This window comes from Cottoperca gobio, chromosome 12, assembly GCF_900634415.1.
Source record: "Cottoperca gobio chromosome 12, fCotGob3.1, whole genome shotgun sequence".
In the NCBI taxonomy this organism is placed as follows: domain Eukaryota; kingdom Metazoa; phylum Chordata; class Actinopteri; order Perciformes; family Bovichtidae; genus Cottoperca; species Cottoperca gobio.
The window spans coordinates 7,790,965-7,809,134 of record NC_041366.1 but is presented as its reverse complement, the minus strand read 5'-3'; the positions used below and the strand labels follow the sequence as shown (position 1 = coordinate 7,809,134).

Genomic DNA, 18,170 nt, shown 5'->3' with positions numbered 1-18,170 from the left:
AAGTCCAAAGTGATGTCTTTAAATGTCTTGTTTTGTCAGTCCAAAACATTATACAATATTTAAAAAAATATATTGACAACCTGGAAACAGTATTTTCTATCAAGACAAAATACTTAAACGATGAATCAATTATCAAAACAATGGCCGATTATTTTTCCGTCCATCGACTAATTGATTAGTGGACGAATCATTGCAGCTCAAATGTTCTTTATTGTTATCTGTGGTCATCAGTGTCCTCCTGCACCATGCAACATCAGTTTGGCTAGTAGTCAAATGTTGTTGGAATACATTTTAAAACCAATCTGCTCCTTTAAAACACAAATATATATATATATATATATATGTGTGTGAATTGTAGATAAAGTACCGTCCTTTTAGAACAAACTTGTACTGATTTAAGAAAAAGAAAGATAACGAGTCTGGCTGAAACTTGTCCAGACAAACAAATATAGCAGGATACACTAATCTCTCTCTCTCTCTCTCTCTCTCTCTCTCTCTCTCTCTCTCTCACTCTCACTCTCACTCTCACTCTCACTCTCTCTCTCTCTCTCTCTCTCTCTGTGCACCGCGGAAGCCTGCAGATGTTTCTGATCAAAGCAGTGTTCTCCAGCTGTCCCGCTCCTTTTCTCTCCGTCTCCATGTAGCTGACTCTCAGGAATCCTCCTCCCATTCCTCATTTCATGACCACTCTAATCCAGGCTTGTAAAATATTAACTGGCCTACTCGCTCTCAACTATTCTTCCTCCCTCCTGTGCTGTCCCCCTTTTTTCCCTCTAACTGCTCTCTCCTCATCATCTTTCTCTCCACTCCCTCCCTCTTATCTTTCCTGCTTCCATGCTCCCAGAAAATAGACATCTAAAATGTGAAGTATCTATTAACCCCGTCGCCTGCAAATCTTTCTGTCTTCTCCAGTGGCTTCCGCAAGCCAGATGATGAGTGCGATGATCAGACTAACGCACACCGCACACTGTACGTCTACATGCGCGGTGGGGCCGGGATAAGATGGCAGGAAACAGGAAGTGGATTTATTTGAGCGTTGGTGCCCTGACTCATGCACAGAAAACACACATTCACACACATCGAAACACTTACACAGCTGCAGCTGCCTCAGTGCTCACATGAAAGGAGAGGCGAATGCAGAGAGAGAGAGTGAATGTTAATCTCTCTGTGGGAAAGAGACAGGAGAGGATAAAGTGATAAGTTAATTCCAAGATCTTTGCAGAGGAAGTGTGTGTGTGTGTGTGTGTGTGTGTGGGTGGGTGCAGAAGTGTGTATGTTTGTACATACTTCTATCCCAAGCGTGTTTGTTTTTTGGCGCCTGTGTGGCCTCTGCGTGTGAGTGAGTACTACATGTGGACCTAGATATACAGAGCATCTGTATCAGTGTATTAATGTGTGCACGGCCGTGAAAGTGTCAAAAGCAGTTTATTGCAACGCTTATTATGTCATACAGCAGTTAATCTGATCTCTCTTGTAAATCAGGGGGGGTTAGCATTTTGCTGTGTCATACTGCACGGAAAAATATGAGGAACCTGCCTAACCAGCTCTGCCGCATGCTGACCAAGGCAAAAAAACGTCTATGACTGTTAAAAATGATTAGAAAACAGGGCGGGGAAAAAAAAAAGAATATGCACACATTTCAATCTTTACTTTTCAGTGCACAGAAATGCAAATGAGGTGAACATTCATACTGCATGTCATGACTATTGGCATTAATCTCTCAGCTTCTTTTTTCTTTTGCACGTTTATTCATTCTGTTAAAAGCTGGTTTTTCTGCAAAATTGCAGTTAAAAATTAGGCAACACTAATATTATAATATTTGGTAGCGGTAGAGTCCAAAAGTAAAGAATATAGTTAAAAAAAAAAGAAAGAAAATCATTTCCAAAATTCGCAACATGTTTTCACATAATGAGACATTCTGCTTTAATCCATATTTGTTGGCATTTTTGCTGCGGTCACTGTTTGCTCTCTTTCACACAAAGGGAGGAACGCATAACTCATAATCCTATACTGTGTTCAAATTGGAGATTTTGTTCGAGGATCTTTCTTTTTTAGGTTAATGACCATCAAATGTGCCAACACACATTCAAAGCATCATTAGAAAACCTCGATAGAAGCTTTGAATGTTATAAAATGACATTTGCTCCAGCCCTATTAAGCTCTCAATACTTTTAGTGAAAAATGGCCATTGCCCTTTCACAGAGAGACCGACCAATAGCCTACTATTAATTCAAATATATATTACAGTGATACAAAACTGAGAAAAGCAGCAAATATTCTGCACTCTTCATTAGATTTAGACCGTGGGCGTGTGTGCAGAATTCTGGTGTAGGTGAGCAACTAATGACGAGTAATTATTAGACCAATATCATATTTGTAACTTTGTGGCACCAAACAGTCAATAAGCTAAACAACTTCCAGTGATATCAAAGAGATAAAAGCAGAGTTGAAACTACTTAGTTTGTTTTGGTGTTTTTTCCTTTAAAACACACAGGTCACAGGAGTCACAGGTGTTTCTAATAACAGTAACGAGGGTTCTCGTCGTCATGGCTCCGGTTCAGTTCCCAGTAGGGGATGTAAGTGGGATGGTGAGCCAAAATGCACATTATCAGGAACTTAAAACCTGAACCAGCTAAATGCAATTCAGCCGCCGATCATTTCATCATTTGTGCCTGTGCTTTTTCTACTGTCAACATACCTTCCTGTGAAAATGGTCTATTCCCAACATAGCATCGCCCAACTCCAACCTGAGCAGACATCTAATCAGCAGAATAACTCAAAACACCTGTTGATTTTTCCCCAGCCCACACATGCACATCTTAATATGACACAGTCACCAGGTCACTGTAAGGCCCTTTATATCTACGTACACATTTCTTTGATGCTATCCATAGAAAACACTTAAATACGACTTGTTTGCATCTTGCAACACCATATATAAAGCCCACATGACTGCAGAACCGCTTCCACTATTGAGTTGTATTAACCTTTCATGTGCCTTGCCCTCAGTGAAAAAATATTTTTCATTCACAAAGCAGTCTGTCATAAAAAGAAATCTGCTGACTCGTAGGAAATTAGTATATAAGTTAACGTTCTTTATGCAACGATCGTATTGACTTTCTCTCGTCAGCATTTTATACTCCCATCATTAAAGCGTAACCTTCTAACTTTTGCCATTATTATATTACATTATTTATAATGTAGAATATATATATATATATATATATATATATATATAGAAATAATAAATATGTGTGGCTTGAGGCTGCATAATGATTTGGAATGATTGTGGAATGATCTCGGTAGCCGAGTGTCAGCGCTCGCGAGGCAATGAAAAGACGAGTGAAGGCCGAAGCTGGATGAGAGGTGGTGGATCAGAGGCCCTGAGCAACAATCAGGCGTGAATAACCCATATGTGATCCCATAAATAATTGGTTCACTCTGCTTACTCGACCTATCCTGACTCAATACAATAATGCATTATTTATTGTCCTATAAACTTGCTAATGTATTAACTGATTTGATTATGTATTTTACGTTTTTGTTTACTAATTGTGGTAATGTTACTAATACAATATTTACAACAAAAACAGCAGTTTGTGTTTGGACTATGTTAGGGTTAGGAACTAAATATGGACAGATTTGTGTTTAAAGTGACACCTAGTTTGCAATCAACTAAATAAAACAATAACACAAACAAAGTAACCGCAGCGGTAGATGGCTAATATAAGCTTTGCTCCTGTGCCCGTACTCCTGTCCTTTCTAACTCGGGGCATGCCGACTGCCACCTAGTGTAGGTATTCACTATGGATAAGTATCTCATTTAACTCCATTTAAAAGAAATCCAAACTGTCTCTTTAAGTTCATTAACATACGGAGAGTTTCAGTATTTTATGATAAGAATAATCCCTTAAATTGAGCTTTCTAATTTTAATTAAAGTGAAGAAAAGAAAAGAAAAGTATCTCTCTGAAGAAAATAAGATTGATAACCACTGTTCTGCCAATCACTGTTCAGCTGTGTGCATTTTATTTCGCTTTGCCAGTATAGGTGGCCCGGCCAGAATCGGCATGTGCAGCCACCAAAGAGAAAGAAATGTGATCTTCTGAAGCTAAACTTATAATTATCCTAGGCTCTATCTCTGTGTGTCAGCCAATCCAATATTTTGCTGTTGGACTTTCAAAAGGTACGGCTCCCCTTAGGCATACAAATGCCATTCGCTGATAAGTGTGCGAGTGAGCTACAGCCCGGCTGGAAAGCGACACGGTCTGATATGCACATGCCAATGAATCCAATAGGGGAGACACACACACGCACACACACACACACACACAGACACAGGAGAACTACACATTGTGACAGACAAACGTACAGACGCAAACACACATGCAAGCGTGCACTGTCACAGACACACAGGGACTATAACACTTTGGAGATGGTAAATCAGGATTCCCACGTTGAACTTCAATTTCATTTCACGGCACGGTTGTGGAGTCGGGATCGTGACTTACAGCTGGTTACTCGCACAAGCACACACTTTAAACACACACAGACAAGTGAAGTCATAGATGCAGAATGATAGAGCCCCACTCACTCGTACATGTGAGAGGGCAGATCTTCTTGAAAATGAACACATGCACACACACACAGGCTCACACACAGGCTCACACAGGTGGTTGGCCCTAATCAAAATTCATCAGTTTTCAGACGTAGTCGAGATGGCCTTTGTGCGTGTGTGCTTGATGGATTGTGTGGTTGTTAGATATGTCTCTGCATATACCTGAGACTGTGTGAATGTCATCCTGTTCAGCAGTGGGAGACTGTGTTTGAGTTTTGTGGGCACTGATGTTAACAGTTTAAAGTCCCGGTCTCTGCAGGGAGCACATGTGATTGTAAATGTTATTTAACAACTTTTATTCGTACAGGGGATATTGGTCTGAAAATCTGTATACACTAAAATAGCGTCAGGCTGTGTTTCTTTTTCAATAGCCGATATCTAGAGAGCTTGAAATAAAATAAAAAACAACTAATGAATAAAAAATAAATAGTTTCATCATCTATCAGCAGCATCTCTTTGTTTCTGGCATGTTTCTGTTTCTCACATAAATAAAAGTAAACTCGATCTTAGTGTAGTGTTGGCTCAGTGAAATACTGTAATGAAAAAAATAATCATTCTCTCGAGCATCGGTCGATGATGATAATCTCAAAATGTCATTAATCAGTCTGCCACTATGAACTTTTTTGATGTCAAGTCCTCATATCTACAACTAAAAAAGCCATTTGCTATTGATTCCCAAAAGTCTCCATATGCGTGTTTTCTGAACACCCCTATTAGCTTGACAATATCATTTGTTAGTGCCTTACAAAACAATCCACATGGCCATTACATAAACGATTTACCATGTCAGTTTTCTAAACTGCTATCTCTGGAGTTTAAGCTATTGTTTTCTTTGGCTTATTTGACATTTTGAGGAGGAGGACATTTAATCACACCAAACTTCAAACATGTCAGGGATGACTAACAATTCCAAGGTCTTTTTTACATTGCAGTCATTGATGTCGAGAGCGCAAAGATGACTGGGTGTCCCTGAATCACCACCGATTAAAGGCAAACATACAAAAAAGATCACATAGGATGTTAAACGTTCTCTTCTGTGTCCTCATGCTTACGTTGATGCTGTTTAGCTTGTTGACCCTATATCTAGGTGCTCTGTCAAATTGCCTCAAGCATTTCCTCACAAGTGTCTTAGCTGCTAATCTGCCAATTGCACACTGTCAATATGTTCTCAATGGTCTCAGGTTAATGGCAGATAAGTCTGTCCTGACTTCGATCAATTATGCTGTAAAATTTGTATTTCAATACTTCAATTTTCGCGTAAGCCAAAACTAACATCTCCAAGTCAATGTCCGCACTTCAAGAGTCGGCGTTTGATGCTGCTGCAGTGGAAAGGTGTAACGGTGTCATGGCAATCGATGTTTGAACAAGTGCTTCCAGCTGTGTTTAATCAGGTGATCAAACGGTGGAGACACTTGTTCTCACAAATATCTTCTCTCACATTTGACTCATGATAATTTGACCTTAATTGACCTTTTCCGGTTGAATTAAGGTTAAGGCGCAAAGAATAAGGATGTACATTAACGTGTGTACTTTTGTCACTTAAAGCGAACAACGCACTGACTCTCCTCTGTCTCCATCTCCCTCGACTTCCTGATACATGCATGAACTTCATATATATATATATATATATATATATATATATATATAATGAAGTTCGTTTATCCCCACGAGTTGGTCCGTGTGTGTGTTCATTTGTGTGTTAATGTGCACATTTGTAATGCTAGGCTTTGACATGTATGTGCAGAGGCACCTGTGTGTTGCATGTTTATCACTTGTGTCAGTTTAGTAAGCAGCCCACGGACCCGTACATGCAGCTAACTGCCCCGTGGGTGTGTGTGAATATGTGAATTGTGCTTGTAATGCACTGCAGGTCATAACACCAGTGACCTCACAACATGACATTATGTTGGCTCTTTATGCTAATGTTCTGCTCTGGGAAAACACCACAGGGCTGCATGAGAACTACAACACCCTCAGTGCCCTGCAGAATCCTACTATGAATAAAACGTTCAACCTCCCTGTCATAGCAAAAAATAAACTTGTCCCGTCTTCCTGGTAAACCCTTAAGCCACATTGTTCCCTATTATTTTTCTACACCATTAAACAACTATAAAAATATTTCCCAACCAAGACATTTAGTCGCCAACATCTTAACATTTATATGATATATTTGATATTTTTCTAAACCTGATAACAGACTTGAATTTAAATACAAGTATGGTGTGTATGAACAGCTTGTGCAACACACATTTGCCTGATGGATTTACTACTGGCTCTGCTGGCGTGCACAAGTTTAAATCATTTGCTTTGTTTTATTTAGGCTACCTTTGTGTAGGCCTTCAATCTAAATGCTTTGTTTTCACTCAGGACAAGGGATGCACCTGTTGTGAAAACTTGTCCGATAGAGGATGCTGAAAATGCTTTAAAAATAACTGCCTCAAAAACCTAAATAACATAAACGGGGCTTGTGATTTTCATACACAACATAGAGATATTTCTCCAAAACCGTGAAATATTGGATTTCAAATTTATTTATACAGCCCAATATCACAAATTATACATTTGTCTCAGTGTGCTTTACAGACTGTACAGGTTACGACACCCTCTGTCCTTAGACCCTCGCATCGCACAAGGAAAAACCTCCTAAAAGAAACCCCACAATTAAAGGGGGGGAAATAGAGGAAACCTCAGGGAGAGCAACTGAGGAGGGATCCCTCTCCCAGGACGGACAGACGTGCAATAGATGCCGTGTGTACAGGATAAACAACATAGTACAAATACAACATTTGACAGAAATTATGTTGTGTTGAAAAAAGAGAAACACAACAGTGTTATTTTAGTGGTAGCGGTATGTGCTGTCCTCTATTCAGTTCTCCGTTTTAGTTTTCATCTTTTGTATTTAATCGTTATTTTACCACTGGTTTAACTCACTTGACTTCTTTATGAAAATAACTTTGGATATCTGATCTGCTTTGCCTCTAGCAGGGTTAGAGCCGGTTTCATCATGAGAGGCCCCCGTCAGTTGGCATCAACATAAATAAGTAGAATAATAGGTACAACTAGTAAAATGTAAGCTTTGTGAAGGACATAGATGATTTTCATTCTCATTTGGTAGTGAATAACAGTGTTTGTGCGCTGCTTAAAATGCCCTGTCTATTACCAAGAGATCGATAGCACTTGAGCTGAATGTCATTATGGTTATTAGGCCTGCTCGTCTGTATGGTGATGAGGCATGAGGACATTATGCAGGCTGGTGCGAGAGCCTGTGCATACGTGTGAGTGAGTACACAAGTGTCCTCATAACCATATCTGCTTGTGTTGTCTACTGTTGCTTTAAGGTGTATTATTGCATGCGTGCGCAGAATACTCATGATCTGCGATAAACCACAGATGAATGCTGAAGTTTCAGAGGGAGGAGTGTGGCGAGAGGCAAGGGAAGTGAGAGGGAAAGGTGAGCGGAGAGATGGAGAACTAGATGAGGGAAACTGGCAGTGAGAATAACTTGCAGCAGGATAGACCAAGGCAAAGATGGAAGGTATCGTCAAGTGATCGCTACAGCAGAGACGGTAACAGCTGAGTGTGCAGTCACACATGAACCAAACCAAAGCGTGTAAAAGACAAGGTTGGAAATATTGGATGGATCCCACTGTCTGGTATTGGCTGATAAAGCTCATGCATATGTGCTAATGAGTCGCATTGAATCAATCCACACCATATTTTTTGGTTTTTGGGATGAGGTAGGTGGTTCTGACAGAGCAGGGAAGTCAGAAAGTACAGAGAGATGAACTAATGCGTTGGTTGTTTCTTGGCTTTTCATGGGATCGGTTTACAATAAGAAAATAAATAATTAAAGTCGGTGATAAAACATGCAGATGGATGTTTCCGTATCATAATGCATATGCTATGGGTGCAAAATAATAAACAAATAGCTGTGTTCAAATTTCATTTTTGTTTGTTTGTAGCCTAGTTTGGGTCCATCTCGCAGCAATAGTGTTGCTGTGGTAACCAGCAGTTTATAATGCATTGATTATTTTTAATGGACACCTGCCAGGCACAATAAAAATAAGCACAAAGAGGCAGACTGTACTAAATAAGAGAAATAGTGCGACAAAAACAACTTACAATTGAAAGCAGGGTATGGGTGAGGGGAGTGGGTCGGAGGACGAGAGATAAAGATGGAGACGGGGAGGGTGAACTTTAACGGGAGAAAGACAAGAAGAAGAAGAAGAAGTTAAAGATAGAGGACAGAATTGAAACAGAGAGTGGGAGAAGGAGCAAAGTCTAGAGAGAAGAATGGATATTGGAAAGGACAGGGGTGCAGGAAGAGGGATGCAACCTGAGAAGATAAGGAGGATGGGGTGTGACAGTGGAGGTTGGGCAAGAGAGGAGGTCAAAGACTCAGCACTGTGTTGAGACTCTCAAAGACATTCACGGGGGGAAAAAAGCTGCAAAAAGGGTCATTTCAGCAAAGTATTGTAATCGTCAAAGAAGCTACAGTACGTACTCCTTCCTTTTGGAAGAGGATTATGGTTTCACTCTCCTGAAACAGCTCAATGACACCTTTATGCCGTCAAAAGAATGTTTAGTCAGGGACCTCTTCTTAGTCGATAAAGTTTTTAATAATATGGTCTCTCACTTTGACAATATAGTAGATTTAATAACTACAGCATGCCCTGTAGAATAAAGATTTTCTCAGAGTGTAATGCGGAAAAGTTTCTCTTCTCATCTCTTCTTACTTGTCACATAAAGCAAGGGCACCAGCATCATCATCAAAGCTAACATCAAAGTAGAAACTTTATGCTGTTTTCTTTTTTCTTTTTTAACTGAGATGCAAATAACTTTTTATGTAAATAAAGTCACACATCCGTTCAAAGTGACTTGACAGAAGAGGAGATCAAAGGAAATTGGCATTTGTTGCCACTACCATGCATATGCATGCACATTATTTTGACCCGGGGAAAATGGGGACGGCAAGCGTGGAGAAAACTGGGATGGACGGAAGAAAAGAATGAGTGATGACAGAAAGAAAGAGAGAGATGGCATGAATTAGAGACGGAGAGTAAGGGCTGGGGAAGGGGCTGCATGAACGACAGATAGAGAGGAAGACCGAGAGAGAACAAACAGTGTCATGTTAATGTTAATGGGGACAGGGATCTTGTCCTATTAATAATAGATGGCTCTGTTATGGGACATGAAATATACATGAAACACTACGTTTGACATCTGTACCAGCTGCGTTAGATCCAGAGAAAGAAGCCAGCTCAAGTGAAAAACATTGGAGTGAGACAGAAAGGAGGAGGGACAAAGGGAAAGACGGGGAGAGAGACATCATAGTAAGACAAGGATCTTGACAAGCATCTGATGCCAGGCCAGTGGGGGGGGGGGGACTTTCTTCATTGACGAGGGCTTTTCCTAAGATGGGGATCGATACGTTATTGTTGTTTCTTGTTGTGCTGTTGATCCTCAGTGTTTAAGTGTTAATCCGTGGTCTTCACTTTGTGTGTTCACGACAGGGCCCTTGGGACTTGTAAACAGAGCAGGGCTACTAACCCCAGTGTTCTGGCTAAAACTCCCATCAGGCTCGCATATATCCCTTAACCCCCGGGGTCACGGTCCCTACAAACGTTTCTGACCCCGTGGACAAAAGCGGTGTCTGTGTCGCCAGCGAGGTCGCTCATAGAAAGATAAAAGCAACACGGGGGTAACACAAGTCAGAGAAGAAGAGAGACTTTTGCAAAAACTCTTGTGATGAAGAGTAACGCACTTGTAATACGTGTTGATCCCATATAATGAATTTGTATATATTCCATGTATTTGTGAACCTGCAGACCGACGGCCGTGTCCCGTGCGAAACTAGAATGGATTTACGTAGTTTTTTTAATGAACCCAAACCACAAACTTTTCCCAAACTTAACCAAGTAGTTTTGTTGCCTAAACCTGAATGAGTTGCTTCCTGTGAAGATGGAAGTTTATTGAGAAAAGACTGTATGCATGTAACCAGCCTACATTAACACACGTTGGTGGATATTTGTAGTACTAAAAATGAGAATGAATGTTTCGTAACCGTTGTATAAAGATGCATTGTTTTATGAATTGGACAAAAATGGTCAAATAAAATCCTCTCCTGTCCTTCAAATCAGTCAGCTAAGCAATACACACAGGTGGATAGTAAACAAATTACCAAACCAAATTTGGTTGAATTGCCAAATTGAATTCATATGTGTAATACTAATAATTGAATTGATCCATTCTCAGTGTGTTCTATCAGTTGGAATCTGTTAATAATACTTTCTACCTTTTGCTTTTGTCTGTTTCTTGTTGCTAGGGACTAGTATGACCACACAGAATATCTTTCTTGTATATAAATATATTATGATATAGGCTCTGATTCTTCTGTTGATATTACTAACACTACAACACCGCCTCTGTCTGTTTCCAGTTGCGAGGAACCAGTATGAGCGAATGGGCAGTGATGTCACCATGCAGTGCGGCTCCCTGGACAACGACGCGTCAGTGTCATGGAAGGTGAACGGGACAGATGTGAAGGCCCAGCACCACCTAGAGGGTCCCAGACTGATGCTGAACGAAGTGGACCTGGGCCACAACGGACTCTACAGCTGCTTTCAGAACCCGCACGGAGAGAGACGTGACACCATCTACCTCCACATCGGCAGTAAGTAGCCAGACAATCGTCTGACAAATATCATTTCAAATAAGGCGAGATGAATCTTTAATCATCCCAAAGGGCAAACTGGGTTATTGCAGCAGAATATAAATGGGAAAGAAAAAAACAAACGTGGTGCAAGTGACCACGATGCAGTTACTTCAGAAGAAATATGTGAATTAATAATAAGAAAATGTTTAGAAATGTTATCTTGTGTGTATGTGCAGAAGAAAAAACAAAAATAATATACAAAAATAGAAAACTCAACTTGCAGCTGTATTTAACTGCCCCATGGAAATGTGATGTCCATGATTATGTTGTGGCTGCTCTCTTCCGATCAAAGCTGTCGAGCATCAGGCTGCTGCTCACTGAACTGTGGTTCGAGAATGTCTTTGTGTCAATCAAACCGGTGCTAACTGGTTAAATCTGGTCCTAGTTGTTGAGCTTGCTTGCTTAAGAGGCAGGGGGCTTGTGATTGGCTGAAAGTTGAAAGGAAGATGACTTTTTCACTGCCATGTAAAGTGACATTATGAAATAAAAAAGTGACATTATGATATAAAAATTGTTATTGGGAATAAATTCCTTTTATTAAATAAAAAGTGACTTTTGAAATAAAATATGATTTATATATAATGTCATATAGTTATAAAGCCCTATAAAATATTCATGACAATAGGAAGGATGAAATAACATTTTATGATGATGATTTGAGTTCCAATCATTTCTAAATTATTTCACAAATTCATTTTCCATTATATATTTTTCACAATTGATTCATGATTATTTATTTATTTATGTAATATTGAACTCTTTTGGAGATTTCATATAAATCCATATAAGTTTACATATTTTTGAAAATAAAAACCCTTTTGCTAAATGACAATTTGAATAGTATTTTAGAATATTTGAATGGCTGAATGTAAAACTCGACTTGTGATGATGGCAGTCCTTACAGTACGAGCCGCTGCCAGCCTCTAATGATTAATTGTTAAGATGGCGTTTGGTCATTTTGCGGTTATGGTTAATAATCAAACAAAAGCTAAATGAGTGTCAATTTAACGGCATGTCACGGTGGGTTGTGTTAGTTGGCAATGGCCTCCTTCGAAATCCATTATTCTGATGGTGAAGGTTTTAAACACTTGGCCTGTGCATAATAATTGTGTTAAGATACAATAGAGTTGCATATGACGAGCAGCCCTGAGCATAATTGGAATGAAAACACTTTTGTTAAGTATAGTATTTAGATTTAAACCTTTATTCATGGAGGGATTTATTTATTTTAAACTGCACACTTTTAACGGGGAGTACAATCCCTTTTCTCTCGGATGTTATTAAGTTAACACTTGATTATGAATGGCTATTTGTAACATAGGGGAATGCCACATCACTGTATATTATCAATATCATGAATAATACTTAGATGTACGACTTGTTCTTAAAATGATTAAACCGTATATCTTTATCAAAGACAAAGCCCGCCTGTATATTCATATTACATCCATTAATACCTCAGATTTATTGTGACAACTCCCTCCTCCTTTCTTCTTCAGTTTGTCTGTTTGAAGACATTTGTCACTGCACTAATGCTCCATCATTGATGTTTGCCTGTCTATTCTTAAATAACGGATTTGAAAAACATATTCTCGTCAACAGTGAATTAATGTTCCCTTATTGTAGCAGAGAAAAACCTGGAGTGCACTCCACTATTATCTCTGCCTGCCAGCGTTTCCTTACATATAAGTGTTCACTCTCCATCTCCCTCCATTTCTGTCTGTCGCTAATATAAGGAATAGATAACATTTTTAAATTCCATTTCCAAGGCAATCATGCTGCAGCTGCTAGCAGACTAGCAGGTGGAATTAGATCTCTGGCATCAGTCATGGCAGGCCACTTCAGAACGCTGCCAAAAGTGACACTTCCCTCTCATGGCATTGGAAAACCAGAGCCCATATCAGATATTTTATTTTTGACACTGTTGTACTATAACATCCACCTCAGGTCTAAATCAGAGGAAGGTGTACCGAAAGAAAGGTGGACTGGCAATGCTGCCTGACATGAGTCAAAATGTTAAATGGAAAGCCAATTCAATGTAGGAAATAAAACATAGCAGTGTAAGGACAAAGTGAAAAGGTTCCCATCCACTAAACAGGAAGTCACGCCTGTATGACTCCATCCACTTGTCAACAGAAAAGATTTAAAGCCAAGCACACACCACCCATCAAGGTTTTCTTCCAGGCCCAAGTTAAACGTAACGTTCTCATGCAAATGTTTGATGAATGAGACTGTATGGGAGTGTGACAGTTTGGTTAATCATAAATCGGCAATGATGAATTACTGAATGCTGAAATAATACTGAATTAATGAGAGTTTTATGTTATGCTAGATTATGTCAGCAGGGTGAATGATGCAATGCATAAACAGAGGTGTGTGTGTGTGTGTGTGTGTGTGTGTGTGTGTGTGTGTGTAGTGTGTGTGTGTGTGTGTGTGTGTGTGTGTGTGTGGAGAGATGGTCATTTTCTGCATCAAACCGACCCCGTCTCCTACAAAATAACGTTCCCATTCAACTAAATTGCATCTCAATTACACATTTTGAGGGGAAACGTATTTTCTCAGCATCGCGGTCGCAGTTTTAAACACGTGGTTTGAAATTGAAACGGAAAACAAAACGTGACAAAACTAATTGGTTATGTTTAGAAAAAAGATCATGGTTTGGCTCAAAAATGAGTATGTGTGACGTTATTATGTTAATCTTTTTTCAGATTTGATCGGAAGTGTACGTAACATAATTGACAATGCAGTTTAATTTTATGGGAATATCACTTTTAGGAGACCAGGCTGCTGTGTGTGTGTGTCTGTCTGTGTGTGTCTGTCTGTCTGTCTGTATGTGTGTGTGTGTGTGTGTGTGTGTATGTCTGTCTCTGTGTGTGTGTGTGTCTCTCTCTCTCTGTGTGTGTGTGTGTTGTGTGTGTGTGTGTGTGTGTGTCTGTCTGTGTGTGTGTGTCTGTCCGTATGTCTGTCTGTCTCTGTGTGTGTGTGTCTGTCTCTGTGTGTGTGTGTGTGTGTGTGTGTGTGTCTCTCTCTCTCTGTCTGTGTCTGTGTGTGTGTGTGTGTGTGTGTGTGTGTGTGTGTGTGTGTGTGTGTGTGTGTCTGTGTCTGTCTCTGTATGTGTGTGTGTGTCTCTCTCTCTCTCTCTCTCTCTGTGTGTGTGTGTGTGTGTGTGTGTGTGTGTGTGTGTGTGTGTGTGTGTGTGTGTGTGTGTGTGTGTGTGTGTGTGTGTGTGTGTGTGAGACAGATAGCTGCACTGTGTGACCATTCATCAGGGGTCAATCACACGTTTGTGAGAACGACACCTTAGTGGTCTTGCCTGACATTGCATATAATTGTCTTGATGATTTTATGACATGTCCACAGCACACACTTGGGCAACATCGACTTTAATTCTGCATTTAAACTACACATGTCTCCCTCTTTGTCTCTCCCTCTTTTTTTACAATCTGCTTTTCTTTTTATCCGTCATCACTTCTCCACTGCTTCCCACTGTTTGCTGTACTGTTCTATTTTGTTCTTTTGTCTTCTCTCTCTATTTTTATCTGCTTCCTTATTATGTTAACTGTCACCCACAAAACGTTAAAGTGTCGTGCAGATACAGTGATAATGACATTATGACAGGCTACACTTGTTGTGATTACCATCATGATGATAGTTTGATTTTATGCAGTATTTATTACGTACACCGGGGGCTTGTTATGTTTTACACGGATAGAAGTGTTATCAGGAGAACAGCAAAGAGCCATCTGTCCACGCCTTTTGTCTTTTTACCTCAAACTTTGTGAACCTTTCATCTTTCTTGCTCTTTGCTGCCTCTATATAAAGCCTATTTCTAATTCTTCCCTACATCCATTATTTCTTTCCCTCCCTTTACTTGTCTGTCTCTATCATCTCTCCGTCTCACTCCCTCAAAGTCGTCCTCCAGATCCTCCCTTACGTCCTCTCCCCCTCCACCTCTCTCTGCGTCTCTGTGTGTTTTGGCTTGTAATTTGTGGCGGCATCTGTTAGCTGTGTGTTTACACTGGTTTGCATTAGGGCCGAGGACGTCATGCTATGACCCCCAAACCCGAATGTGTGCATGTGCGCTCGCTCCACCTTCACACCAGTTTTATGGACCCTTTGTGATCTTTTTCCAGGCGTCTGTCAACATAATGTCCACAGTCGCCTGCGCGTTGACTTGTATTTCTATGTGACGGTTTAGCTTTTTTTTTAACTTCACCATAGATGTAGGGTGTTTATATTCTGTCTTTCACTTTGGATACATGCAAAGCTACAATTACTTAAATAAGAAGGAAAATAAATCTGCATGCAATATCGAATTGTGTATTTGCTGATGCATAGAAGCAACAACTTGCATCTGCTGATGCACACATGGCAGGATGTTATTGCCCTATGGTGTTTCAAAGAAGGTCAATTCTCATCTGTAAGCAAACACTCGGGGACACGCACATTAAACACAGACACACACCAGCACCAGAACACTGGATGGCATCTTTCGACACTATCTTCTAAAGCAGAAGTGATGTACAACGATAGAGAGATAGAAAGTGACAGACTGATACAGAAAAATGAAATAGCACGGACAGTAAAAGTGTATTATAATGTAGTAGGTGAGAAGTCATAAAACTGAAAAAGCTCTTCGGTGGGTGAAATATAACATCCTTTTCCTTTCCTGTCACAAACGGGGAATTTATTGCTGCCCTGCCCTTTTTCTTGCTTTGTCCAGTCTTCTGTGTATTGCTGTCTTCAATGGCCGTCAGCGAAACAATTTATAGCATCACAACATGGACTGCGCCCGGCCAGTTATTCAGCCTCCCAGCTAACACAACAGCAACTTGTAGCGGGTCATATATCCAGCCAGTCACCCTGTTGACCTGTCACACAGTCAGTCTGCAAGACACACAGTCAGACCTGAAGCTGTTGCACCAGTACAAGTACAAGATAGTGTAAACACGGAGTTAGGACATCATTTAGGGAACACTTTACCCGCGAAATGACCATTTGTATATGAATTACTCAACCCGTGTTACCTGGAAGGTTTCTCGCATGCCAAGATGAACAGAAAAATCCATAAATGTGGAATATTCTTGAAGAATTCAACGACAAAACAAAACATTTGTTTACAAACTCTCACACAATTCGTGCAGTATAATCCAAGTCCCATTTTGCGGCGGCTGTGGCCCCCCTGCCGTCACCATGTTGAAGTGGTCTTGAGCGAGATACTCAACCCCAAATTGTCGTGTGAATGTTTTTCACTCCTGATGAGCATGTGGCACATCGTATGGTATCCTCTGCCTGTGTGAATGTGTGAATTGGTGAATGACATGAGTTGTAAAGCACTTTGTGTGGTTGCAAAGATTGGAAAAGGGCTATATAAACCATATTTTATTTATTTATTTAACACATTAAGCCTTCTTTTTAAGCCATAAAAACTAAACTTAATTTAGAACACTTCCGCACGCTTTTTGTGCTTTGATAAAGTTTTGCTGCTCCCCCAGACCCCATTTACTTCAATTCATCGAGACCTTTTGTCCGATTTTATGGATTCTTTGTTTTATTCTTTCTCTTTAAGAATTCAAGGTAACACAAGGTGAGTCATTTATAAAAAAATTAAAAAATTGCAGTTATTCCTTTCACAATTCACACCTTCACAAAAGTAATTTCTTATTCTTTGTCATCACATTTGAAGTTTGATCATATGGTATCTAGTTTGCATGGGATAGCATAAATGACTTTCTCTATTTAAATGATATTCATACACTCTCAATCCTAATTGCCCATAAACCGGTCACTAAGCCTGCAAGCTGACACTAGTCAAGAAGAATACCCTGTTTTTCCCCCCACAATTCTTGACAGATAACTGATGGGATAAATAGGGCACTCTACACAGAGCACTCCCATCACTGTAATGACAAGATTTTCAACATCTATAATGAAGAAAAACATTTATATTGTAAGCAATAGTGGCGTCTGCTGAGTAATGAATTTATACCATAAATCATCACACAAGAGAGGGCTTCTTCCTCTAGGTTTGGCATCAATTCATTCTTGTAAACAAAGCCAGTCTGAGCTGCTCTCAGATCACAGCTGTGCGTAGACTTTTTTTCTTAACGCTACAAATGATAACAGAAGTTTTAATCACCAGTGTTGTGGCCTTGGCTATGAGTCCAAGTCCATTTGGCTTTTGTTAAGGTGTTTGCATGCATGTGGTTCGCACTGACAAGCCTTAGAAAAAGAGAACGCTCACTCAGAAGGTCACAAATGCAACACAATCTACTTTTCTTTCTCCTAAAGAATTCTTCAATCTTTCATTCTCTGTATTTCTCTCTCAACCTAACAAATAAGGAAGGCCAAGTGTTGGAACTGCAGAATACATTATTAATGACCAGCATAGAGACACCGTATACAGCATGAGAGGACATACATTGTTCTACCCTCAGAGATGTGTCGATTAGTATCTCGGTGCCAAGTTGGCAACATTTTCAAATCAACAGGTTTATTGGAAACATTTGATGTTTAGTACCTAAAGCTTTGTTATTTTAGTAACTTAATCTTTAAGCAGATAGTTATGGATTTAAATCCAAATGTTTTAGACTAGTTTGTGTTTGTGTAAGTGTAAAGACAACATTTTAGATATTTTACTTCTCAGGATTTATAGAAACCAAATGTTAACTTCTCAAAGTAAGGTAAAGACTTTTTGTTTTAAATACCCTTTAGGTTTTAGTACGAAGCAGCTGAAAAATAAAACCAGCGTGGAAGTGCCATAAACTGCAGTTCCTCGAATGGCCATTTGACACTCATCAATGACCCCCATGTAACGCCAAACTTTACAGCAGAAATAA

General features: G+C 39.8%; 1 protein-coding gene across 4 annotated transcripts in view; it reads left to right on the top strand.

The window, feature by feature from the left end:
- Nucleotides 1-18,170, top strand: part of cntfr (ciliary neurotrophic factor receptor) — a 222,564-nt gene that overhangs the window by 119,302 nt on the left and 85,092 nt on the right. For all 4 annotated transcript variants that reach the window (XM_029445313.1, XM_029445312.1, XM_029445315.1 and 1 more), the window contains one exon: nt 11,056-11,289. In XM_029445313.1, the coding sequence (XP_029301173.1) occupies nt 11,056-11,289 (234 nt within the window). The remainder of the gene's footprint in view (nt 1-11,055; nt 11,290-18,170) is intronic.